The following is a 21,433-nucleotide window of genomic DNA, read 5'->3' as shown; positions in this document are numbered from 1 at the left end:
CCCTTCTATTTGCCATGAAGTGATGGGACTGGATGCCATGATTTTGGTTTTTTGAATGTTGACTTTTTTGCTGCTGTTGTTGAGTTTTAAGTCAGCGTTTTCACTCTCTTCTTTCACTCCCAATGAAGAGGTATATATATATACATACACACACACACACTATATATATAAAAGAGATAAACAGCAAAGACCTACTATATAGCACAGGGAATTGTGTTCAATATTCTGTGATAACCTATAATGGAAAAGAATCTGAAAAAGAGTGTGTGTGTCACACACACATATATAATTGAAGAATAAAACAGTATACTGGTACTAAGGAATAAGCACTACTTCATTATATAGTGATCAATCATAGTGTATTAAACATCGGTATTTTTATGTATAAACTTAATAAGAAGAGGTGGCAAGAAAACTGACCTTTTCCAGTCCTGTGGCCACTGCTGTGTTTTCCAAAGTTTTTGGCATATTGAGTGCAGTACTTTAACAGCATCATCTTATTAGGATTTGAAATTGCTCAGCTGGAATTCCATCACCTCCACTAACTTTATTTGTAGTAATGTTTCCTACGGCCCACTTGACTTCACACTTCAGGATGTCTGGCTCTAGGTGAGTGATCACACCATCATGATTATCTGGGTCATGAAGATCTTTTTTGTACAGTTCTTCTGTGTATTCTGGACACCTCTTCTTAATGTCTTCCACTTCTGTTAGGTCCATACCATTTCTGTCCTTTATTAAGCCTATCTTTGCATGGAATGTTCCTGTAGCATCTCCAATTTTCTTGAAGAGATCTCTAGTCTTTCCCATTCTATTGTTTTCCTCTATTTCTTTGCATTGTTCACTTAAGAACACATTTTTATCTCTCCTTGCTATCCTCTGGAACCCTACTTTCAGTTGGGTATATCCTTCCCTTTCTCCTTTGCCTTTCACTTCTCTTCTTTCCTCAGCTAGCTGTAAGGCTTCTTCAGACAACTGCTTTGCCTTCTTGCAATCTTTTTCTTTGGGATGGTTTTCATCACCACCTCCTATACAATGTTACAAACCTCCGTCCATAGTTCTTCAGGCACTCTGTCTACCAGATCTAGTCCCTTGAATCTATTCATCACCTCCACTGTATAATCATAAGGGATTTGATTTAGGTCATATCTGAATGGTCTAGGGGTTTTTCCTAATTTCTTCAATGTAATCGTGAATTTTGCAATAAGGAGCTGATGATCTGAGCCACAGTCAGCTCCTGGTCTTGTTTTTGCTGACTGTATAGAGCTTCTCCATCTTTGGCTGCAAAGAATATAATCAAGCTGATTTCGGTGTTGACCATCTTGTGATGTCCATGTGTAGGACATCTCTTGTGTTGTTGGAAGAGGGTGTTTGCAATGACCAACGTGTTCCCTTGCCTCTGCCCTGCTTTCATTTTCATTTCCAAGGCCAAACTTACCTGTTACTCCAGGTATCTCTTGACGTCCTACTTTTGCATTTCAGTCTCCTATGATGAAAAGGACATCTTTTTGGGGGTGTTAGTTCTAGAAGGTCTTGTAGGTCTTTATATCTGTACTTCAGGTATTTGTCAGGAAAAAATTACATTGAATAGACTGTCACTATTTATCAAAAGCCCACTTAAAAGGCAAAATGTTATGGGGAATTGCCTAAACAGTATTTCTCAAACATTTATATACTTATAAATCACTATTCATCTTATTCATACAATAGATTTTGATTCAATAGATTTGGAGTGGGTCCTAAAAGCCTACACTTTTGACCAGTTCCCAGATGATAATAATTCTGTTGACCCACGGAGTGGCAAAGGACTAGAGGATATTTCCCCACTGCACAAAACATCCTAAAATCTAACTCTGATTTAAACTAAACCTGCAGAAAATTATCTAATTTTAGTTGATTATTGTTTTTTATTTCTTTGCATACTTTTGTTTTTGAGGAAGAAGTAGCAGTGGAAATCTATGTGAAAATTGAAAACCAACACTTCTTTGGAAGACAAATTATCAATATATAATAAAAAACAAATAAGCAACATAACGACAACTTCACTAAAAGAAATTTATTCTAAGGAAATTAAGAATATGCACAAACATTTAACTACAAATATAGTGCACTGCATCCCATTAAAGTAGTCAATTGCCAAAATAACCAAAAATGAGTTATGTCCTTAGAGTTACATTCATTGGAATAGCACTATCATTCATTTAATGTTACAGAATATATGTTAATCAATAAGAAAAGATGTTCAGAATATATTTTTGAATGAGAAAATAAGATTATAAAACATTGTTGTTGTAATGCGTGGTTGATTTTTTTCATTTTTGGGTTTCCTTCAAAATACAGGTATTGCAAGCATATTTGTCATTGCAATTTAGTCTAACATCTCATTAAGCTAAAAGTGTATAATTGAGGAGAATATTTTGCACCTAATCCATCTACTGTTTAATGAATATACTTGACTTTTTAGATTCTTTTCTGATCAGTTAAAAAAGCAAATCTAAATCAATGCAATCTGAACAGCCACAGCAAGATCCAAAGCCTGTGGCCATAACCCTGGATGCCAGCACTTTCTACTTCCCCTGGCACTTTCTGTGTCTACTTATTATTACTACTGAAGTTTTCATTCATATTCAACATCCATGTCTGGTGCATTTTGTTTGATGAAAACAAGCTAATTAGTGCTGAACCTTTCCTAGTTCATAAATTTATTCCTAAGAACATTAAAAGGAAGTCAAGTAAGACATGTTCAGTAACAGATGTTTGCCTTTTTTGGCTGCCTTTTTACAGTTTGTTCTCTTTCATTACTTTTTAAGAAATTTAGTTAATGTTCCCTTTCCTAGAGAACAAGCCTACCTAGGTTCCCAGGAGGGTGGGGGCGGGGGGATTCCCCAGGGCAAGCACAGTCTGTTCACTCCCTTAACCTAATAGTTGTTCCAATGTTCTCTGCAGCCAGCTTCTCATTTTTCATCCAGGTTTTGATAACAATCACACTCCAGCTTATTTCAGAAAGGATGAATATGTGGACTGGGAGATTATTATAAAACTAGGACTGTGGCGAGCACTATTACTAATGCCCAGGGTCCTAGAGTCTCTCAAATACCTTTCCCACAAGAGGATATCTGAGAATAAAGGGTCAACATGATTGACAGAATTTGATTGAATCCTTTGGCTTCTATGGTAAAGAAAGATTGTGAAGTGAATTCTGAAACTAAAAAACTAATGGTCTCCTATAATCAAAGAAATGAGAAGTGTAGATCAAGACTCTTCTCTATAAAAATGTATCAGCCCCAAAATACAAATTTAAATTATTTCTATTTACCTAACCTTCCATTTTTTAATATTTCTTAGTGTGAGTGGTATTGTGATGTAGTTTAAATTGTGGTACATTGGTAAACCTAAGTAACATTATAATCTAAAGCATGCATTCATCAACAGTGCTTTCTTTTAAAACTTTGTTAGAATAGTTTTAAATATATATGCCTACCAATTTATTGTGACTGTACATCTTAAACTATTGCCAGAGGAATTCTACATGAAGTACCTCCTTTATTTTTCCCCAAAAGTACTTTAAGGCAACAGTAGAAATTTTTATCTAGAAAGAAAGATTCAAAAAAATAAATAATGATCATAAAAATACCTAAGACCATATAAAATATATGATATAAAAATAGCAGGTTCGGATAATACTGCTGCTGCAAGGCAATATAACTACTGAAATGTAGAGTTTTAGCTGCAAGTACATACATTAAAATAATAATTATATATATAGGAGTATATCAAAATAAATATCTGCATCATTCTATCACAGATTCAAAATTTTATATTTCATAAGAAAACAAATATGCATTTCAAACTTAAAATGTGAAATTTGAAGATAATGTACAGTATTAAACATCACTACTCCTTGTAACAAGACCATAACAAATAAATTTAAAAAATTAGAAAAAAGGAAACTGTTGGAATATTGTTCAACATGTCAAATCATAGTCATGTAGTTAACTCAAGGCTTAAAGCAGTCCCGAGACTACTACAGGATTTTCAACATATCATTTTGTTAGTATCCAAAATGATCTTTTTAATTATGAGAAATTATCTGAATAAATAGAAATTTTAAACTTAATAGTCACAATGATTTATGTTAATCCTTTGAAATATCAGAAAATCAAATCAGATGACCTTTTTATCAAATGCAGCCCACAAGATGAGAATATCATGAACATGAAAATAATTAAAATATCTCTCAAATATGTGGCAGAGAGAAGGAAAACAGCAGAGAGAAGAGATTATGATGGAGGAGGGAAAAAAGAGGAAAGATGTTTTACATATTAAAAGTTAATTGACTACTTTTTATTATGTAGTAACATCTTTCAAGTGAATGCCCACAGTCTTCTGACAGCACAATTTGGAAAAGAATCACATAAAAATATCTAAATTTCAAAGAAGAATATCCCCTTAGATTCTTACAGTTTTCTTTCACCAAAATTGCTCAAGAAAACTCTCCAGAGAAAACAGATAAGAAATTTCTTTAAAATCTAGTCAACCCATTTCACGGTCAAAATTAATATAAAGAATAATGCTATACTTGACATGTTTTCATTTCATTTCTAAAAAACGTTCTTCATAAAACTTATTTCAGTTGTGTTTATGTGATGACTCTACGTGTATGTGTAGAAATATGGCGGTGACTCCTGGTTTCTCTCACACAAGACAGTTCTCTTTGGGAGGTACCTGTGCTTAGCTGCTTCAGTCGTATGACTCTTTATGACCCCAGGGACTGTAGCCCACCAGGCTCCTCTGTCCATGGCATTTTCCAGGCAAGAATACCGGAGTGGCTTTCCTCTTCCAGGGGATCTTCATGACCCAGGGATCGAATCTGTGTCTCCTGCATTGCAGGCGGATTCGCCACTGAGCCACAAGGGGAAATCCAAAGTGATGAATCTATAAGTATGTTCAAAAATGTGACCAGTGACTCCTGGTTTCTCTCATACAGGACTTGTTCTCTTTGGGAGGAGGGAGGTCCAAATGCCCAGAGGACTCACACTGTGTTCTTTGAAACACAAATCAACAACATGGAAGGCAACCAGTTATTAAACCAAATTCTATTTGCTTGTATTCCTTTACTTCCTAGTGTCATGGTTAGGCAAATTCTTTTCACATCAAGACAGTATGGTACTGGCACAAAGACAGAAATATAGATCAATGGAACAAAATAGAAAGCCCAGAGATAAATTCACGTATCTATGGACACCTTATCTTTGACAAAGGAGGCAAGAATATACATTGGAGAAAAGACAATCTCTTTAACAGGTGATGCTGGGAAAACTGGTCAACCACTTGTAAAAGAATGAAACTACAACACTTTCTAACACCATACACAAAAATAAACTCAAAGTGGATTAAAGATCTAAATGTAAGACCAGAAACTATAAAACTCTTAGAGGAAAACATAGGCAAAACACTGTCCGACATAAATCACAGCAGGATCCTCTATGACCCACCTCCCAGAGTAATGGCAATAAAAGCAAAAATAAACAAATGGGACCTAATTAAACTTAAAAGCTTTTGCACAACGAAGGAAACTATAAGCAAAGGGAAAAGACAGCCTTCAGAATGGGAGAAAATAATAGCAAACGAAGCAACTGACAAAGAATTAATCTCAAAAATATACAAGCAACTCTTGCAGATCAATTTCAGAAAAATAAATGACCCAATCAAAAACTGGGCCAAAGAACTAAACAGACATTTCTCCAAAGAAGACATACAGATGGCTAACAAACACATGAAAAGATGCTCAACATCACTCATTATCAGAGAAACGCAAATCAAAACCACAATGAGGTACCATCTCAATGGTCAGAATGGCTGCTATCCAAAAATCTACAAACAATAAATGCTGGAGAGGGTGTGGAGAAAAGGGAACCCTCTTACACTGTTAGTGGGAATGCAAACTAGTACAGCCGCTATGGAGAACAGTGTGGAGATTCCTTAAAAAACTGGAAATAGAACTGCCATATGACCCAGCAATCCCACTCCTGGGCATACACACCAAGGAAACCAGAACTGAGAGAGACACGTGTACCCCAATGTTCATCACAGCACTGTTTATAATAGCCAGGACATGGAAGCAACCTAAATGTCCATCAGCAGACAAATGGATAAAAAAGCTGTGGTACACATACACAATGGAATGTTACTCAGCCATTAAAAAGAATACATTTCAATCAGTCTAATGAGATGGATAAAACTGGAGTCCATTATACAGAGTGAAGTAAGCCAGAAAGAAAAACACCAATACAGTATACTAACACATATATATGGAATTTAGAAAGATAGTAATGATAACCCTATATACGAGACAGCAAAAGAGACACAGATGTATAGAACAGTCTTTTGGACTCTATGGGAGAAGGCAAGGGTGGGATGATTTGAGAGAATAGCCCTGAAACATGTATATTATCATATGAAACAGATCACCAGTCCAGGTTGGATGCATGAGACAAGTGCTCAGGCCTGGTGCACTGGGATGACGCTGAGGGATGGGATGGGGAGGGAGGTGGGAGGGGGGCTCAGGATGGGGGACACATGTATACCTGTGGCTGATTCATGTCAATGTATGGCAAAAACCACAACAATATTGTAAAGTAATTAGCTTCCAACTAAAATAAAAAAATTAAAAATAAATAAATTAATTTTAAAAAAAAGAAATAAAGGGATCAAACGATATCCTATGGAAGGCGCTAAGGAAGGCACTTCAAGATGATGGGACTTATCTTAAATCTTCATTTTCTTGTCACCTTCTTGCTTGAATGTTATGCTTTTACCACACTCAATTTCTTTTACTTCCTGAAATGCACCCTGCTCTTCCATCCAGACAACCACAACTGTTCTTTCCCCTCTGCTCCTCCATCCCTGAATCTTGTCACCACCGCAATAAGGACACAAGTCCACAAGCCTGGGCATTCCCTTGCTTATCTCATCCTCATTCTAGAGTGCCATCAAATGGCGGAGTTTGCATCAGGGAACCTTCTGCTCCCACAGCCACAGTGATGTAATTGTAAATTAGCCACTCACTGAGGAGAGTTCTGCCTTGTCACTTGTAAGAGACATGGATGGACCTGGAGACTGCCATAAAGAGTGAAGTAAGTCAGAAAGAGAAAAGCAAATATTGCATATTAACCCATATATGTGGAATCCAAAAATGGTACAGATGAACACACTGCCAGGGCAGGAATACAGAGACACAGAAAGAACAGCCCTATTGACACGGTGGGGCGGGGCAGTGGGGTGACTTGGGAGACTGGGATGGACGTCTATACACTCTACCAAGTGTAAACTAGACAGCTGGTGGGAAGCTACTGTACCGCAGAGGGGGCTCAGCAACATGGTCTGCGGGGACCCGGGGGGGATGTGGGGGTGCGGGATGGTGAGGAGGAGGTCCAAGAGGGAGGGGATATGGTATACATAGAGCTGATTCACTTCACTGTACAGCTGAAACAAACACAACACTGTAAAGCAACTATACACCAATAAAAAAGTGTAAGTTTTTCACTCTCCTGTGTTTCTAAATATTAAATAGAAATTAACTTCTTACACAAGTTTCTGTCAATATTTGTTTTTATTCAAGATTTTTTAAGAGCACTATTGATATTAATTTTTCATCTCAGAATTTTGATAAATACCAGGGTTGTTTTCCACACTTACCTTCCTTCAGATTGTGGGTTTCCAGATTGCTTCATACATTATCATAAAGTTAGCAAACCTTGTAAAGAAGAGTTGTGAAATGAAATTGCAGCAACAAAGTTGGAGATGGTAGTCTCTCCTATATTATTGCAATGTAATACTACATTTTTATGTTATGCAGGGGATCTTATTGACAGGTGCTCACTTATTTGGATAAATATTATCTTTCAAGATAATTAAGAGTATAAATATCTCAGGACTGCAGACAGCATCTTTAACTTAGTGCAAAGAAGTTTGGGAGCCTATATGCCATTGTTTAAAATAACTGGAAATTCTAATACAATAAGTCTGCAGTTGCAGAAATGAAACATTAAAACTAAGGACATATAATGTTATTGTATTATCATCTAATTAGAACTAAAAACATATAGGATACAAAATACTTTAAAAAGAAAATTAAAATTTTAGGCTTAAAGGGGATATTTTCTTTTAGCCTAAAGTAAGTGTATCCACATTAACTTTCTTATTTGCGAGAATTAAAATTCTGGGAGGAACTAACCTCTACAGAGTGTTTTGAAAGCAAAACGTGTTATATTTTTCTCTCCTCCCACAAATTCAAATACAGGCTTTTCTGTACCCTGTCATCACTCCTCCTAAACAATGCAAGCTTCTTTCTACATTCTCAATTTTTCTAGTTCCTTTTTGTCTTCTGGACCTGATTGAACAAACTCACATCAAGATCACTTAACACTTCACACCCATTAGGATGTATTAGGAAAACATAAAATATAATAAGTGCTGATGAAAATGTGGAGAAACTACAACACAGGCACATTACTAGAGGGAATCTAAAATGGGTAGCCAATGTACTAAATATAGTGTAGTGATTCCTCAAAATATTAGACACAGGGATACAGTCTGTCGCTGCTTAGTCGCTTCAGTCGTGTCCAACTGTATGTGACCCCATGAACTGTAGCCCATCAGGCTCCTCCATCCATGGGATTCTCCAAGCAAGAATACTGGAGTGGGTTGCCATTCCCTCCTCCACGGGATCTTCCCAACCCAGGGATCGAACCCCAATCTCCTGTACTGCTGGCAAATTCTTTACCACTGAGCTGCCAGGGAAGTCCATATGGTTTAGCAATTCCACTCCTGGATATATACCCAAAAGACGTGAAAGAAAGGACTCAAACAATATTTGTACATCCACGCTCATAGTGAAATTATTTGCAAGATTCAAATGGTAGAAGCAACCCAAGTGTCCACCATCAGATGAATGGATAAACAAAATACGGCACATATGTAACAGAATATTTTTCAGCCTTTTGTAAAAAGGAAATTCTGACACATGATACAACATGGATGAACCTTGAAGACATTATAAGTGAGACAAACCAATCACAAGAAAGTAGAATATTTGTTGCCAGGAGATGGGGGAAAGGAAGAACAAGGAATTAGTGTTCAATGGGTACAGAGTTTTAGTTTGGAAAGATAAAAATGTTCAGGAAATGGATGGTAGTAACGGTTACATAGCAATGTGGGTATACTTACTGTATGTACACTTGAAACTGTTAAAATGATAAATTTTATCTTATGAATAGTTTACCACAATAAAAAGAGAAGGGAAAAAAAGCTTAATTTAGAACTTGGTGTTTAACCCCTTTTAGAATTGTTGTTATTTTAAAGAATAATGACAGGAGAAATCTTATTTAAAAAAGAAAAAAGTTAGACTTTCGATGGTGAAAACTAAAGGTGCAGTGAGCTGAAGGAAAATAATTTGAAGATTTCAATCTTACTCTCTCTTATCCATTCCCACCCTACACCCAACATAATAGGTTTGCAAGGGTAGGATAAGCCTCTAACTGGACTGATGTGACAGGCCTCTTAATGCTCACCCAGTCTCCACTCTAGTCTACCCCCAATTCTTTAGGCAGGTACACATATCCAAAGCACCATCCATCATTCAAAGCCATGGTTTGTAGCCCTTTGCACTCCTAATTCCCCAGTAAGCAATGAGTGAACATCCCCAATCTTGCACTTGGGAGCTCTCCAGTCATGTCTACTCTTGCCAGATTTACTCCCCAAAGTGATATATTTAAATATCCTTCCTCATTTAGCTAGGATCAATCTCTAAATTATTAATGCACAGAACTGCATAGAACTGCATAGAACTGGCAGGCATAGAAACAATAGTTCATTTATTCCCCTTTACTGGAAAATAATGAAAACAACCATCTATGGGTGTTACTTTTGCTAAGGACATGTATGAATTAGAAATATACATCCCATTAGCTGGAGGTAATCATTTTTTCTATATTTAATTAATATATTCTGAAAACAGTATTAATAGATTACAACAACTTTGAGTTTCAGGAAATAATATTCATATAATTTCCTCATCTAAATTCATATAATTTTCCTTAATAATATTCCTATTATGTCCTTATCTAAAACAAGGAGGTAATGATTGACTTTTAGTGTACTTACTTACAAAGAATTTAGTAGTAGAAGTATTACATAATTGAAAAATTTTGGTTTACAGGAAAAATATAAAAACTCAAGATTTTTTAAAAAATACTGGGTAACAAGCTATTCAACAGACAAGAAAAATAATTGCTATCAGCTATCTAATGGTGTTATGGACTGAACTGTGTCTCCCCACAATTCATATGAATCCTTAAGCCCCAATGTAACTGTATTTGGAGATACTATCCATGGAGAGGTAATTAGGTTAAATGAGCTCATAAGGGTAGGGCATTAATCTAATATGACTAGCATACTTATAAGGGAGAGAGAAACACTAGACACACACACTGGAAAGGCCATGTGAGGACACAGCAAGGAAGCATCTCTCTGCAAGCTAAGGAGCGAGAAGCCGCAGGAGAAAACCACCCTGCTGGCACCTTGACCCTGGACTTCCAGTCTTTAGGACTTTGAGAAATAAATTTCTGTTGTTTAAGCCATCTGGTCTATGGCATTTTGTCATGGCAACACAAGAACACTAATACAAATGATGAGTCAAAAAAAATAATTAATGATATGAAAAAAAGGCAAAGAAAGGATGAGACAGACACATTCACATACAAAGCAGAACATACAGGAGATGTAAGAAACTCAGACACCTATACAGACACTATATGACATACATGTTATTAAATGGCATTTTGCAGTGTTAAGAAATCATTGCTAAAGATTTTAGAATGTATGAGTTGCTTTCACCATTTACATAGAGACATCACAGGACTTGCCCTGATGAGCATGTGAACTTAATGTGAAATCTGGATTCCATCTTCAAGTCACAGATTCCCATGTCTCAGTTTAGAGAAACCTCACTCATAAACCATCAGTATGTGGCCACGACAGTGTGTTTGGATTTTTAAAACTTCTTAGTGCCACACTTCTTACAAACATCTTTATTCTCCTCTGGCCTCCACTGTATTTTCCTGATAAATTCTCCTCTGGCCTCCACTGTATTTTCCTGATAACTTAGTTACCATTACAAAAATAGTTGCTATCACATTTATGGAAAACCACTGTGATTAGCACTTTGGCTATTAGCACCCGTCAAACAAAAACTAATACACATATTTAGGAGTTAAGGTAATCAGCAAGATTGACACAAAATAACAAAAGCATTACTTCAGGAAAAAAAAATGAATTTCAATGGGGAATCATTTTAGGAATGAATTATGCTCATAGTAACATCATACATGTTATATCAAAATTAACTCAATCATTTGCCAGAAAACACAATGGTAATTCAACTCTGTGTCAGGTTTTACAAATACTTACACTAGAATAATCCTGAAATGCTAATGATGATCCAGAGAAACTAGGCCAACTGGAATCAGGAGTCAAACGGGAGAACCTTTTTGACACAGATCCTCTCCAATCATAGAATGTTCTGTCTGTTGAAAATATCAATGCAGGTTAAAAGAATATTTATTCAGGAAAAATACACAGTGATCATACTGCTTAGTGTTACAAAAATGAAAGTAAATCATCTTTACAGCCCCACTATTCTGTATTAAAATTACATCTTGTCATCTAATCATGGTAAGATGAAGAAGTGATAGCAATGCATAGAGAGAGGCTTCAGTTAATAGGCTTCCTTATACCATAAAGCTCTCGTGGTTTTATTACATGCAGTGTGCCCATCAGAAAACTAATAGGTTCATTCTTTTGACTCTTCAAGTACATTGACTTCTTTTGTAAGAGAGGCTTAAAGCAAAGTCATATTTGTGAATAGCACTTAACAAAAACAAAAGAAAACCTCCTTCCCTGTTACATCAGCCATTTAAAAGAGAATTTAGAATTATTTGAAGGCAGAACTTTTGATACTGTGTAGTAAATAAAATTATTGAAAGTATTTAAGGTAAATAGGTTGGAAGAGCAAAAGGTGAACCAGTATATGCCTGCATATTTCTCCTCATAGTAGTTATTATGCAGGATTTCTGCACACAATTTTTAATAAAGAAGCGGAGATTCAAGATTTATTTGTTCACTTATTTCTCAGAAATACAATTTAATCCTGCCATCCAAATGAATCAAACTAGTTTTACATTTCCAATTTTCTTTCTAATACTTCTTCATATATATATACTCTTTACTGAAACTTTCAATTTAAGAGATTCCTCCATGGACCGGTTAGTTCCATATAAATTTAGAGAAAAATCAGAAGTAATGCAGTCTCTCATTTCATGGCTTCAATTTATTTACAGGACCATAAATTAAGTGTCCTATATATTGGGAGGAAGAATAGCAATATAAAATAATAAAATGTGATATTATCTCAGAGATATTCTAATCAGTATACACACACATACATCCTACTGTATCTTAATTTTGCATGTATTTCCTCCATTTCAGTCAGTCTCTGCCCTCTATCAAAAAGGAAAAGTCCCTAGGAGAGGCAACATATAAATGATATATTTCATTCATAACACAATATGAAGAAATGAATTTCTTTAATGGAAGCAATGCCAATAATGAGTAGACCATAGAGAATCTGAAAATATTATCTGAGAAGAGGATAGCAAAGAAAAGGCCATACACATCATACTTTACTTGGGAACTTTTATAAATTCAGAGGGACATAAAAGGACAGCATAAGAGTTATTGAGATGTGTAAGCCCCCACATTTCTTATGAAGCCTTGTTGACTAATTTGAAGTATTATTTAATTCATTAGCACTATTTCTATTCCACCCACTTGCTTCAATGCACTTCGACAGCAAATATTCTCACTATTTTAGATAACAAAGCATCTCTTTCCAATCTCCTTTTAAAATGTATAAACACTTCTGGGGCAAGGACAATATCTTACTTGGAATTGCTCTATGATTCTGGCTCCTTAGTAATATGATTAAAGTCACTATGTAAACACTGATAAACTAGAATTAGCCTCATGAAGTTAAATCTCGCAGGGAAGAGAGAATCTTCCTGATTACTGAGGAGCGCAGCTAAATGTGAAACTCAATGCTCTATGACATTTTCCCAAGAGATTCCAGAGCATTTCAAATATTTCATCTTGTCTACCCACAAAACAGATCCATGTAATCGAGAAGTCATACATTATTTTCTTCAGTATACAGGTATCACATTGGAAAATATAGCTATAACTTTTCCACTTCAGGAAGCAGTAAAGCCTCCACTAAAATCCTCAAGGTGATCATTCACACACTGATCTATGCTAATGACTCCTCCTAAGAAGCCAGGCACAGAAGGTGACAGGCAACAAATTCCAGTTTATTCCACAAAGTCAGTTGAAAGTTATAAGCTGATAGTTTGAAGAAGACCGAAGTCATACGTCAGACTAAGTCTTCACAAACCCTTCACAGAGCCAATAAGCTTCAAAGGCAATGTCACAGGGAAGTGAAGATTCTGAATTCTAGGTGCATGTATGAAAGAGAGACAGCATAAGAGTAGGCTGTACATTAACATGTGAAAAAAATTAATTTTATCAGTACCATCAGCCAGCAAGATAGAATGAAATACTCTGAAATTAAACAAATGTAGGCTAAATGCAATCAGAGAAGGCAATGGCATCCCACTCCAGTACTCTTGCCTGGAAAATCCCATGGACGGAGGAGCCTGGTGGGCTGCAGTCCATGGGGTCACGAAGAGTCAGACATGACTGAGTGACTTCACTTTCACTTTTCAATTTCATGCACTGGAGAAGAAAATGGCAACCCACTCCAGTGTTCTTGCCTGGAGAATCCCAAGGACGGCAGAGACTGGTGGGCTGCCGTCTATGGGGTCGCACAGAGTTGGACACGACTGAAGCGACTTAGCAGCAGCAGCAGGCTAAATGCAATAGCGATATTTGGAAAGAAGCCAAAATGGTCCCATCAAGTTGTGTGTGTGTGCTTAGTCACACAGTCATGTCCAACTCCTGGTTCTCCAGACAAGAATACTGTAGTGGGTTGCCATGCACTCCTCCAGGAGACATTCCCAACCAAGGGACACAACCCAGGTCTCCCACGTTGCAGGCAGATTCTTTACTGGCTGAGCTACCAGGTAAGTCCCCCATCAGGTTAACAAGGAATTATTAGCTAATTGGTAGTTGCTTAGTCATATCAAACTGTTTGTAACCCCAATGACTATAGCCCTCCAGGCTCCTCTGTCCATGGAATTCTCCAGGCAAGAATACTGGAGTGGGTAGTCATTCCCTTCTTTAAGGGATCTTCCCAACTCAGGGACCAAACCCTGATCTCCTGCATTGCAGGCAGATTCTTTACTGTCTGAGCCACCAGGGAAGCCCATTATTAGCTAAATAGCAGCTAAATCTGAACATTAAAAAAAAACTGTCAAATATCTTTACATTTCCTCAATAGTTATTTAGGCCTTTGAAAATGTTTATACCACTAGTTCATGTTATTTTGTTGATTTCTTCATATCTCATCTCCCTATCTAGACTTGAGAGTCTTTCACTTGGTTTGTATTCTCCATAACATTGAATACAACACTGTGGCCCAAGAATAAGTTCAGTATGTGCTCCTGGGCTGAGCTGGCATTGGCTGAAAGGCCCATCAATAAACTGCTAAGAGTGAAAGGTCCCATCTGATATAAACAACTGATTCAATGGAAGAGTCTTTAAAACGGGACTTTCAAAATTCTATTTTTTTTTTTCAGGACCAAGTATTTTTCATCAGATCATCTTCTCTCTCTTGATATTTATCTTGATGTGTATAATGGTAATAGATTTCAAATACATATCAGCTGGGGGTGGCTTTTTATTTCATTTCCCATTTTCATTCAAATTCATGTAGTTAACAATAAGCCAATTATTTACACAGGTGAGAGATACTATTAAAATCTAATAAGCATAATTATTTTAGAAACCTAAATTACCTAGATGACTCACAGAAAACTGATAAGATTGCATCCAGTGATATAACCAAGAGAATGAAGAATTAAAATGGGAAATAGGGAGAAAATAAGAAAAAATTTCTAGCTAGTTAAAACATTCATCATTTTTCTATGATCTTTGCAGTGACAAGCATTTCCTTCACATTGCAAATGGACAGATTTGTCCCCAGGGGCTTCCCTGGTGGCTCAGTGGTAAAGAATCTGCCTGCAATGCAGGAGACATGAGCTTGATCCCTGGGTTGGGGAGATCCTGTGGAGGAGGTCATGGCAACCCACTCCAGTATTCTTCCCTGGTGAATTCCATGGACAAAGGAGCCTGCTGGGCTACAGTCCATAGGGTTGCACAGAGTTGGAAATAACTAAAGCAACTAAGCAGCAGACTTGTCCAAACTGTCTGAATATTGGTACAAAACCCAAAGACAATAGGAGTTTAAACTTTTCAATTATACTGTTTCAGTCAACCAAGAAACCAAATGTCCGTAAGAAATAATCAAAGCAACTGCCTCCAACAGAGCCAAAGTCCAGATGCAAGCACGATGTATCTTTATGAGGATGTGACAGAGCCCAAGACACTAGTGGGTTCAGGGGTCCTGTGCCCTTAGAGCCTTTTTTATGCCAAACCCGTTCCATTTCCCTTTTATCAACTCCTTTCTATCAATTAATTCTTTGAGTTAATTGCACATGCAGTTTTAATCTGTAGGTAATTACAATCAATTAATAGTTAGGAGGCAGAATTAGCAGTTCTTAGTTTGATTATCTATATAATTAAAAGGGGTGGTAAACTAGAGTTGACAAATAGCATCTTAATCAGTTGAATAATCAAACCCTAGAAGCTTGCTTGGGCAGCTGAATTCCATCTATTGCATTAGTTCAAATTTTAGAATCAATGACTGAAATGTCTATTTAAATCAATTTATATTGTCAATTTATAGTCAAAAATGAATATATTCTAAAATTACTTAAATTATTTACCTTCTTTTATTTATAACGAACTGCTTCCAAAAGAATTCAGTAAAAATAAAGATCCAACAAACTAACTTATTTATAATCTACTGAATATCCATGGCTCCCAAGTTGTATGTTATAAAACATCTAAGGAATACGACTAACTCCTTTTATACTAAGTTCTACTTAACAGTTCTATTTAAGTGTGCTGAGAGATAGCAAATACAACATAGCTTTCATTTGTTTTTTCTTGTTTTTGGCCATTTAATGGAAATAGCTGTTTGTAGATACAGAGGAAATAACAAGATGCAAGATAAGCTTCAGGTAATTTAGAAAAATATGTGAGAACTTTGTTGTGATTAGGATATAATATAATGGAACAGTACCATCACTATTGCATAATATCTTTCTGAATTATCAAGTAGTTGAACAAGATTGGCAGATACTTCCAAGTTTATAGTAAATAAAAAATATTCAAAAAGAATCATGATTTCTGGTTCAATATGGTTTGTTACCTTTGACTGAGGCAGCCCCTTTTATAGTCCAAAATAAAATACTATAATAAAAAAGACAAAAATTTCAAGGTCACAAAAATTAAATTTAACCATTCACCTAGTATCAGCTGAGAAAAATTTTTTTCATAATTAGGATAATGGAAGGGAATTGAGGAAAGCAATCAGTGATCTTTACATAATAACAAACCCCTAGCCCATCTGAAAGCCATTAGAAACAGGCTTAAGACCACCTAAAAAAAAATGAACAGAACAAACAACCATTTCTCTAAAATGTGGGTACAGCTATTGAGGACCACTTTCCTCTCCATACCCCATCCATCACAATCCACTTGACACCACAACTGCAAGAAAACAACTAGGAATAAAGTAATCCTAATGCTAGGATTTGATACAGTCCTATTCTAAGGAAAGAACTCTGTGCAGAGGGTGAGACAGGCAGGTCTCGATAACAATGTACACTGGGGATTGTAATTTTCATGTGCTGAACAGCTAAAAAGAATAAAGAACAAAGGAGTGGAATAGGACAGGCCCCACACTGGCAGAACCAAAGTATATTCCAGATGGGTAAGTGGGTACTGATACCTGCTCATCAAATATAGAACTAAAAAAGGTGACCAACACAACCAAGTGAACATGGAGCGGAGCTGAGATAAATCCACCATGTTCTCCATGTGTAGAGAACACACTCACATGCATAGATCTCACTCACTTTACATGGATCTGTTTCTCCTTATTCAGGGTAGAGTAAACACACCAGGGCCTACATTAATCATGGCAATGATAGTTAACATTAATGAGGGCCTAGTTTGCTAAACACTTAAGACATATTGTACATGTGTGTGCTCAGTCAGTTGTGTCCAACTCTTTGTGACCCCAGGGACCGTAGCCCGCCAAGCTCCTCTTTCCAAGGAATTTTTCAGGCAAGAATACTGGAGTGGGTTGCCATTTTCTCCTCCAGGGGATCTTCCTGCCCCAAGGATTGAACCCATGTCTCCTACAGCTCCTGCATCGGCAGGCAGGTTCTTTACCATTGTGCCACCTGAGAAGCCCTGAACATACATTACTTGATCTATCTGCAAAATTAACCTACAAGCTCAGTGGTGAGTTTATCCCAATTTAACAGCAAAGAAAATTAATTAAGTCACTTGTCCAAGTTTAGACAATTGCTAAGCGGTTGTGTGAACCCAGGACATTCCAAGTGTGAGGCCTGCATGACTGTGCCACAAGGGGAAAGTTCCTGCAGTAGACTGAACAAAGGCCCCAAAGATGTCATATCCTCATCCTTAGCACATATGACTTAAAGGGTTTTATGGGTAAGATTAAATTAAGAATCCTAAGAAGCGAAGATTATCCTGGATTATCCTGACAGACTACACGCTAGTATCCTTACAAGGGGAGTTGGGGGTGGACGTGACTAGAAGGGGAAAAGGAAATATGATGACAGAGGCAAGAAACCAGAGTGATCTGAGAAAGCGGTCATGAGCCAGGAAATGCAAGCAGCCTTCAGAAAGGCAAAGTAGATTCTTCCCTAGGGTCCTCAAAGTCTTGACTGAGTCCAGACTCTCGATACCTGGACTTAGTCCAATGCAATTAATTTTGGATTTCTGGCCTCTAGAACTACTGGAGAATAAATTTATATTGGTTTAAGCTAGCAAGTTTTCATAAACTGTTAGAGGAGCCATGGAAAACTAATGCAGTCTACAATTCTGAAAATCTAGTAAAATATTTCACAAGACTGAGAAGAAAATTTTAGAGAAGTCTTGGCATTCCCACTATACTGTAGCAAGCCAACTCTTCAAAATAGAGGCCAAACTATGGGGGTGCATGTATCTTTCTGAATTAGTGTTTTATACACCAATTGGATGAACACCAAGGAGTAGAATTGCTGAGTAATGAGATTGTTCTATTTCTAGTGTTTTGAGGAACTTCTACACTGTTTCCATAGTGGCTGCACCAATTTACATTCCTATCAACAGAGCACAATGGTTCCCTTGTCTCAACAGTCTCACCAACATTGTTATTTGTAGACTTTTTGATGATAGTCATTCTAACAGGTGTGAGGTGATATCTCACTGTGATTTTGATCTGCATATCTCTGATGATTAGCAATGCTGAATATATTTTCATGGGCCTGTTGGCCAATTATATATCTTCTTTGGAAAAATGCTTATTCATATTCTCTGTCCATTTTTAATCTGGTTGTTTGGGAGTTTTTTGAATGTTGATTTGTATGTGCTGTTTATATATTTTGGATATTAACCCCTTACCAGTCATTTGCAAACATTTTCTCCCATTCATTAGGTTGTCTTTTTTATTTGTCCATGGTTTCTTTTACTGTGCAAAAGCTTTTAAGTTTAATTAGGCCCCATTTGGTGTTTGTTTGTTTTTCCCCATTTGTTTATTTTGCTTTAGTTTCCTTTACCTTAGGAGACAGGTGCAAAAAAATATTGCTAAGATTTATATCAAAGAATGGTCTGCCTATATTTTCTTCTAGGAGTTTTATGGTTTCCTGTCTTATATCTAAGTCTTTAATCCATTGAGTTTACTTTTGTATATCATATGAGAATATATCTGAAGAAAATTAAGACACTAATTTGAAAAGAAACATGTATCCCAATATTCATAGCAGCATTACTTAACAATAGCGTTACTTATAAACACTCGAAATAACCAGGAGCAACCCAAGTGTCCACCAAATATGAATGGATAAAGAAGAGGTGGTGTGTATATATACATATATATATGTATATATACACAATTGAATATTACTCATCCATATAAAAGGATGAAATTCTTCCATTTGCAACAACGTGGATGGAAATAGAGAGTATTATAGTGTTATGCTTAGTGGAACTAGTCAGACAGAGAAAGACAAATTGCTATTTTATCACTTACATGTAATACCTGAAAAATAAAACAAATAAATGAATATAGAAAAACAGAAACAGGCTCACAGATACCGAGATTAAACTAGTGGTTACCAGTTGGGAGAGGGAAGTAAGGAGAGGCAGGGTAGGGGTAGAGGAATAAGAAGCACAAACTACTATGTATAAAATAAACAGGCTACAAGTATGCACTGTACAGCAAAGAATATAGCCAATATTTTACAACAACTTTAAATGTAGTAAAATCTATAAAATACTGAATCACTATGTTGTACACTTGCAATTAATATACTACTATAAATCAACTAAACTCCAATTAAAAATAGAAGTCAAAAGCAACTAGGATAAAGACTTAAAAATAATATTTGTAAGGTAAATGAAAATGGAAATAAGTGTTTTTTAAAAGACAAGACATACAAGGAAACCAAAAATGTAATTTTGTAAATTCTGTAAATTTTGGCAGAATTATAGTGTACTTCAGAGTTAGTGGGGATGTAAAAGATAGTGCAGAATATCAAATGACTGGATTTGGCAAGCACTCCTACAATGCAGAAGAAAAGTATCCAAAGACAAAAATTATGAGAGAGAAGATTACAGATTAAAGAGGACAAAAGATAAATATACATGAAAGAAATCATATACTTTACCAAAGATGAAAACAGAACAATCAGGAATGAAAAAAATAAAAAATAAAAAAATTATATTGAATTATAATTTTCTGAGCTGAAAACAAAACTTGCATCCTCTGAGTATTGGGGCTCATTGTGTTTTAGGAAAAGTTAAAAGGGATTTGTATGCAAGTACAGTTTGCAAAAGTAAAGGAATAAAAACATTTAAATTATAAGATTAAAGAAAAATTGATATATATTTAGGAAGAAGAAAAATCTCAAAGTTGCAAAAGTCAGGCTCTTTCCAGAATTCTTCTGTGAAACAGCAAATGAACCCATACATTATAGAATACCATCAACAGAATTTCCAGAGAAAAGAAAAGGTGTGTAACAGAAATTTTGTGACAAAATTGTTTTCAATGTATAAAGCTCAGCAAAAAAAATCATTCTCAAATATACCAATGCCCTGAAAAGTTGCTCAGAAAAACATGTTTTTGTTTATGTAAATAAACAAACACTTATCTGAAGACTAAGACATGAATCAAAATCAAGGATGAAAGAATTTAGAAATCATGGTATAAGAGTTCCACAAGTTTTTCTTGTAATCAGTATTCAATTCTAGAAGGATCATTTGTGGTATGTGGATGCTGTGACTCTGATGTAAAGATTGGTCCTGCCAGGCCTTACCTCATAGTTTCTTTTGCTATTCTACTTTCCCAGGAACCAAATGATTAGTTTCCTAGGGTATACACTTGAACTCACTCCTAGTTCCAATGAAATGTTCTTTTAAATGGAATCTGGCTCTATAAGCAATAACCAGTGTTGTTCTGTCAGGCACTTACAATGGCTAAACGTTTGGAACATGTACCCAGAGACCCAGTAAACCAGATAAGAATAACAAAAATATAATGACTATTTTCAGGTTCACAAAACTTAAAGATGACTTTTCTCCTTTTAAAAGTTCAAACTGAATTGCCTGAGTCAGGGCATCACCCCTCACAAAGATCCTCTTTACATCACAGAAACACTCTCTGAGTGTTATGGAGCTTTGCTGTTTAACTAAGGATAAAAATATACCTGGAAAACAGATTCGAGAAAATATACCAGAATTTAGCAGTGAGTATCTCTGGGTGGTGGAATACTAGAGGACTGTCTTTTTTTTTTTTCTAATGGTCTGTATTTTCTAAATTTTCTGAAATTTATTACAACTAATAGTAAGTTTTGGGAAAACATATTTTAAATGAAGCCATAAAAATTTAGGTAAAAATAAGTGAAATAATGTTAAAAACTATGAACAAAAGCAAAGTATCACAGAACTTTAAGAATGATTTACCTTTTAGGAGGCAACACACTGAGACTAAATTTTAATCCTTTTTTTTTCTAACAAGGACATGTTGTATTTATAAAGAAGAAAATATAATTAGTTTTAACTT

General features: G+C 35.9%; 1 protein-coding gene across 1 annotated transcript in view; it reads right to left on the bottom strand.

Moving 5' to 3' along the window:
* IQCM (IQ motif containing M) overlaps positions 1 to 21,433 on the bottom strand; it is a 308,548-nt gene that overhangs the window by 186,095 nt on the left and 101,020 nt on the right. Inside the window, exons 8-9 of the mRNA XM_043463691.1 lie at positions 17,262 to 17,267; positions 11,470 to 11,585 (exon numbers count right to left, since the gene is read on the bottom strand). Coding sequence (XP_043319626.1) covers positions 11,470 to 11,585; positions 17,262 to 17,267 — 122 coding nt within the window. The remainder of the gene's footprint in view (positions 1 to 11,469; positions 11,586 to 17,261; positions 17,268 to 21,433) is intronic.

The sequence above is a fragment of the Cervus canadensis genome, chromosome 1 (genome assembly GCF_019320065.1).
Source record: "Cervus canadensis isolate Bull #8, Minnesota chromosome 1, ASM1932006v1, whole genome shotgun sequence".
Taxonomy (NCBI): Eukaryota; Metazoa; Chordata; class Mammalia; order Artiodactyla; family Cervidae; genus Cervus; species Cervus canadensis.
Note: the sequence above shows the minus strand (reverse complement) of the source record. Positions and strands in the feature narration are given on the sequence as shown.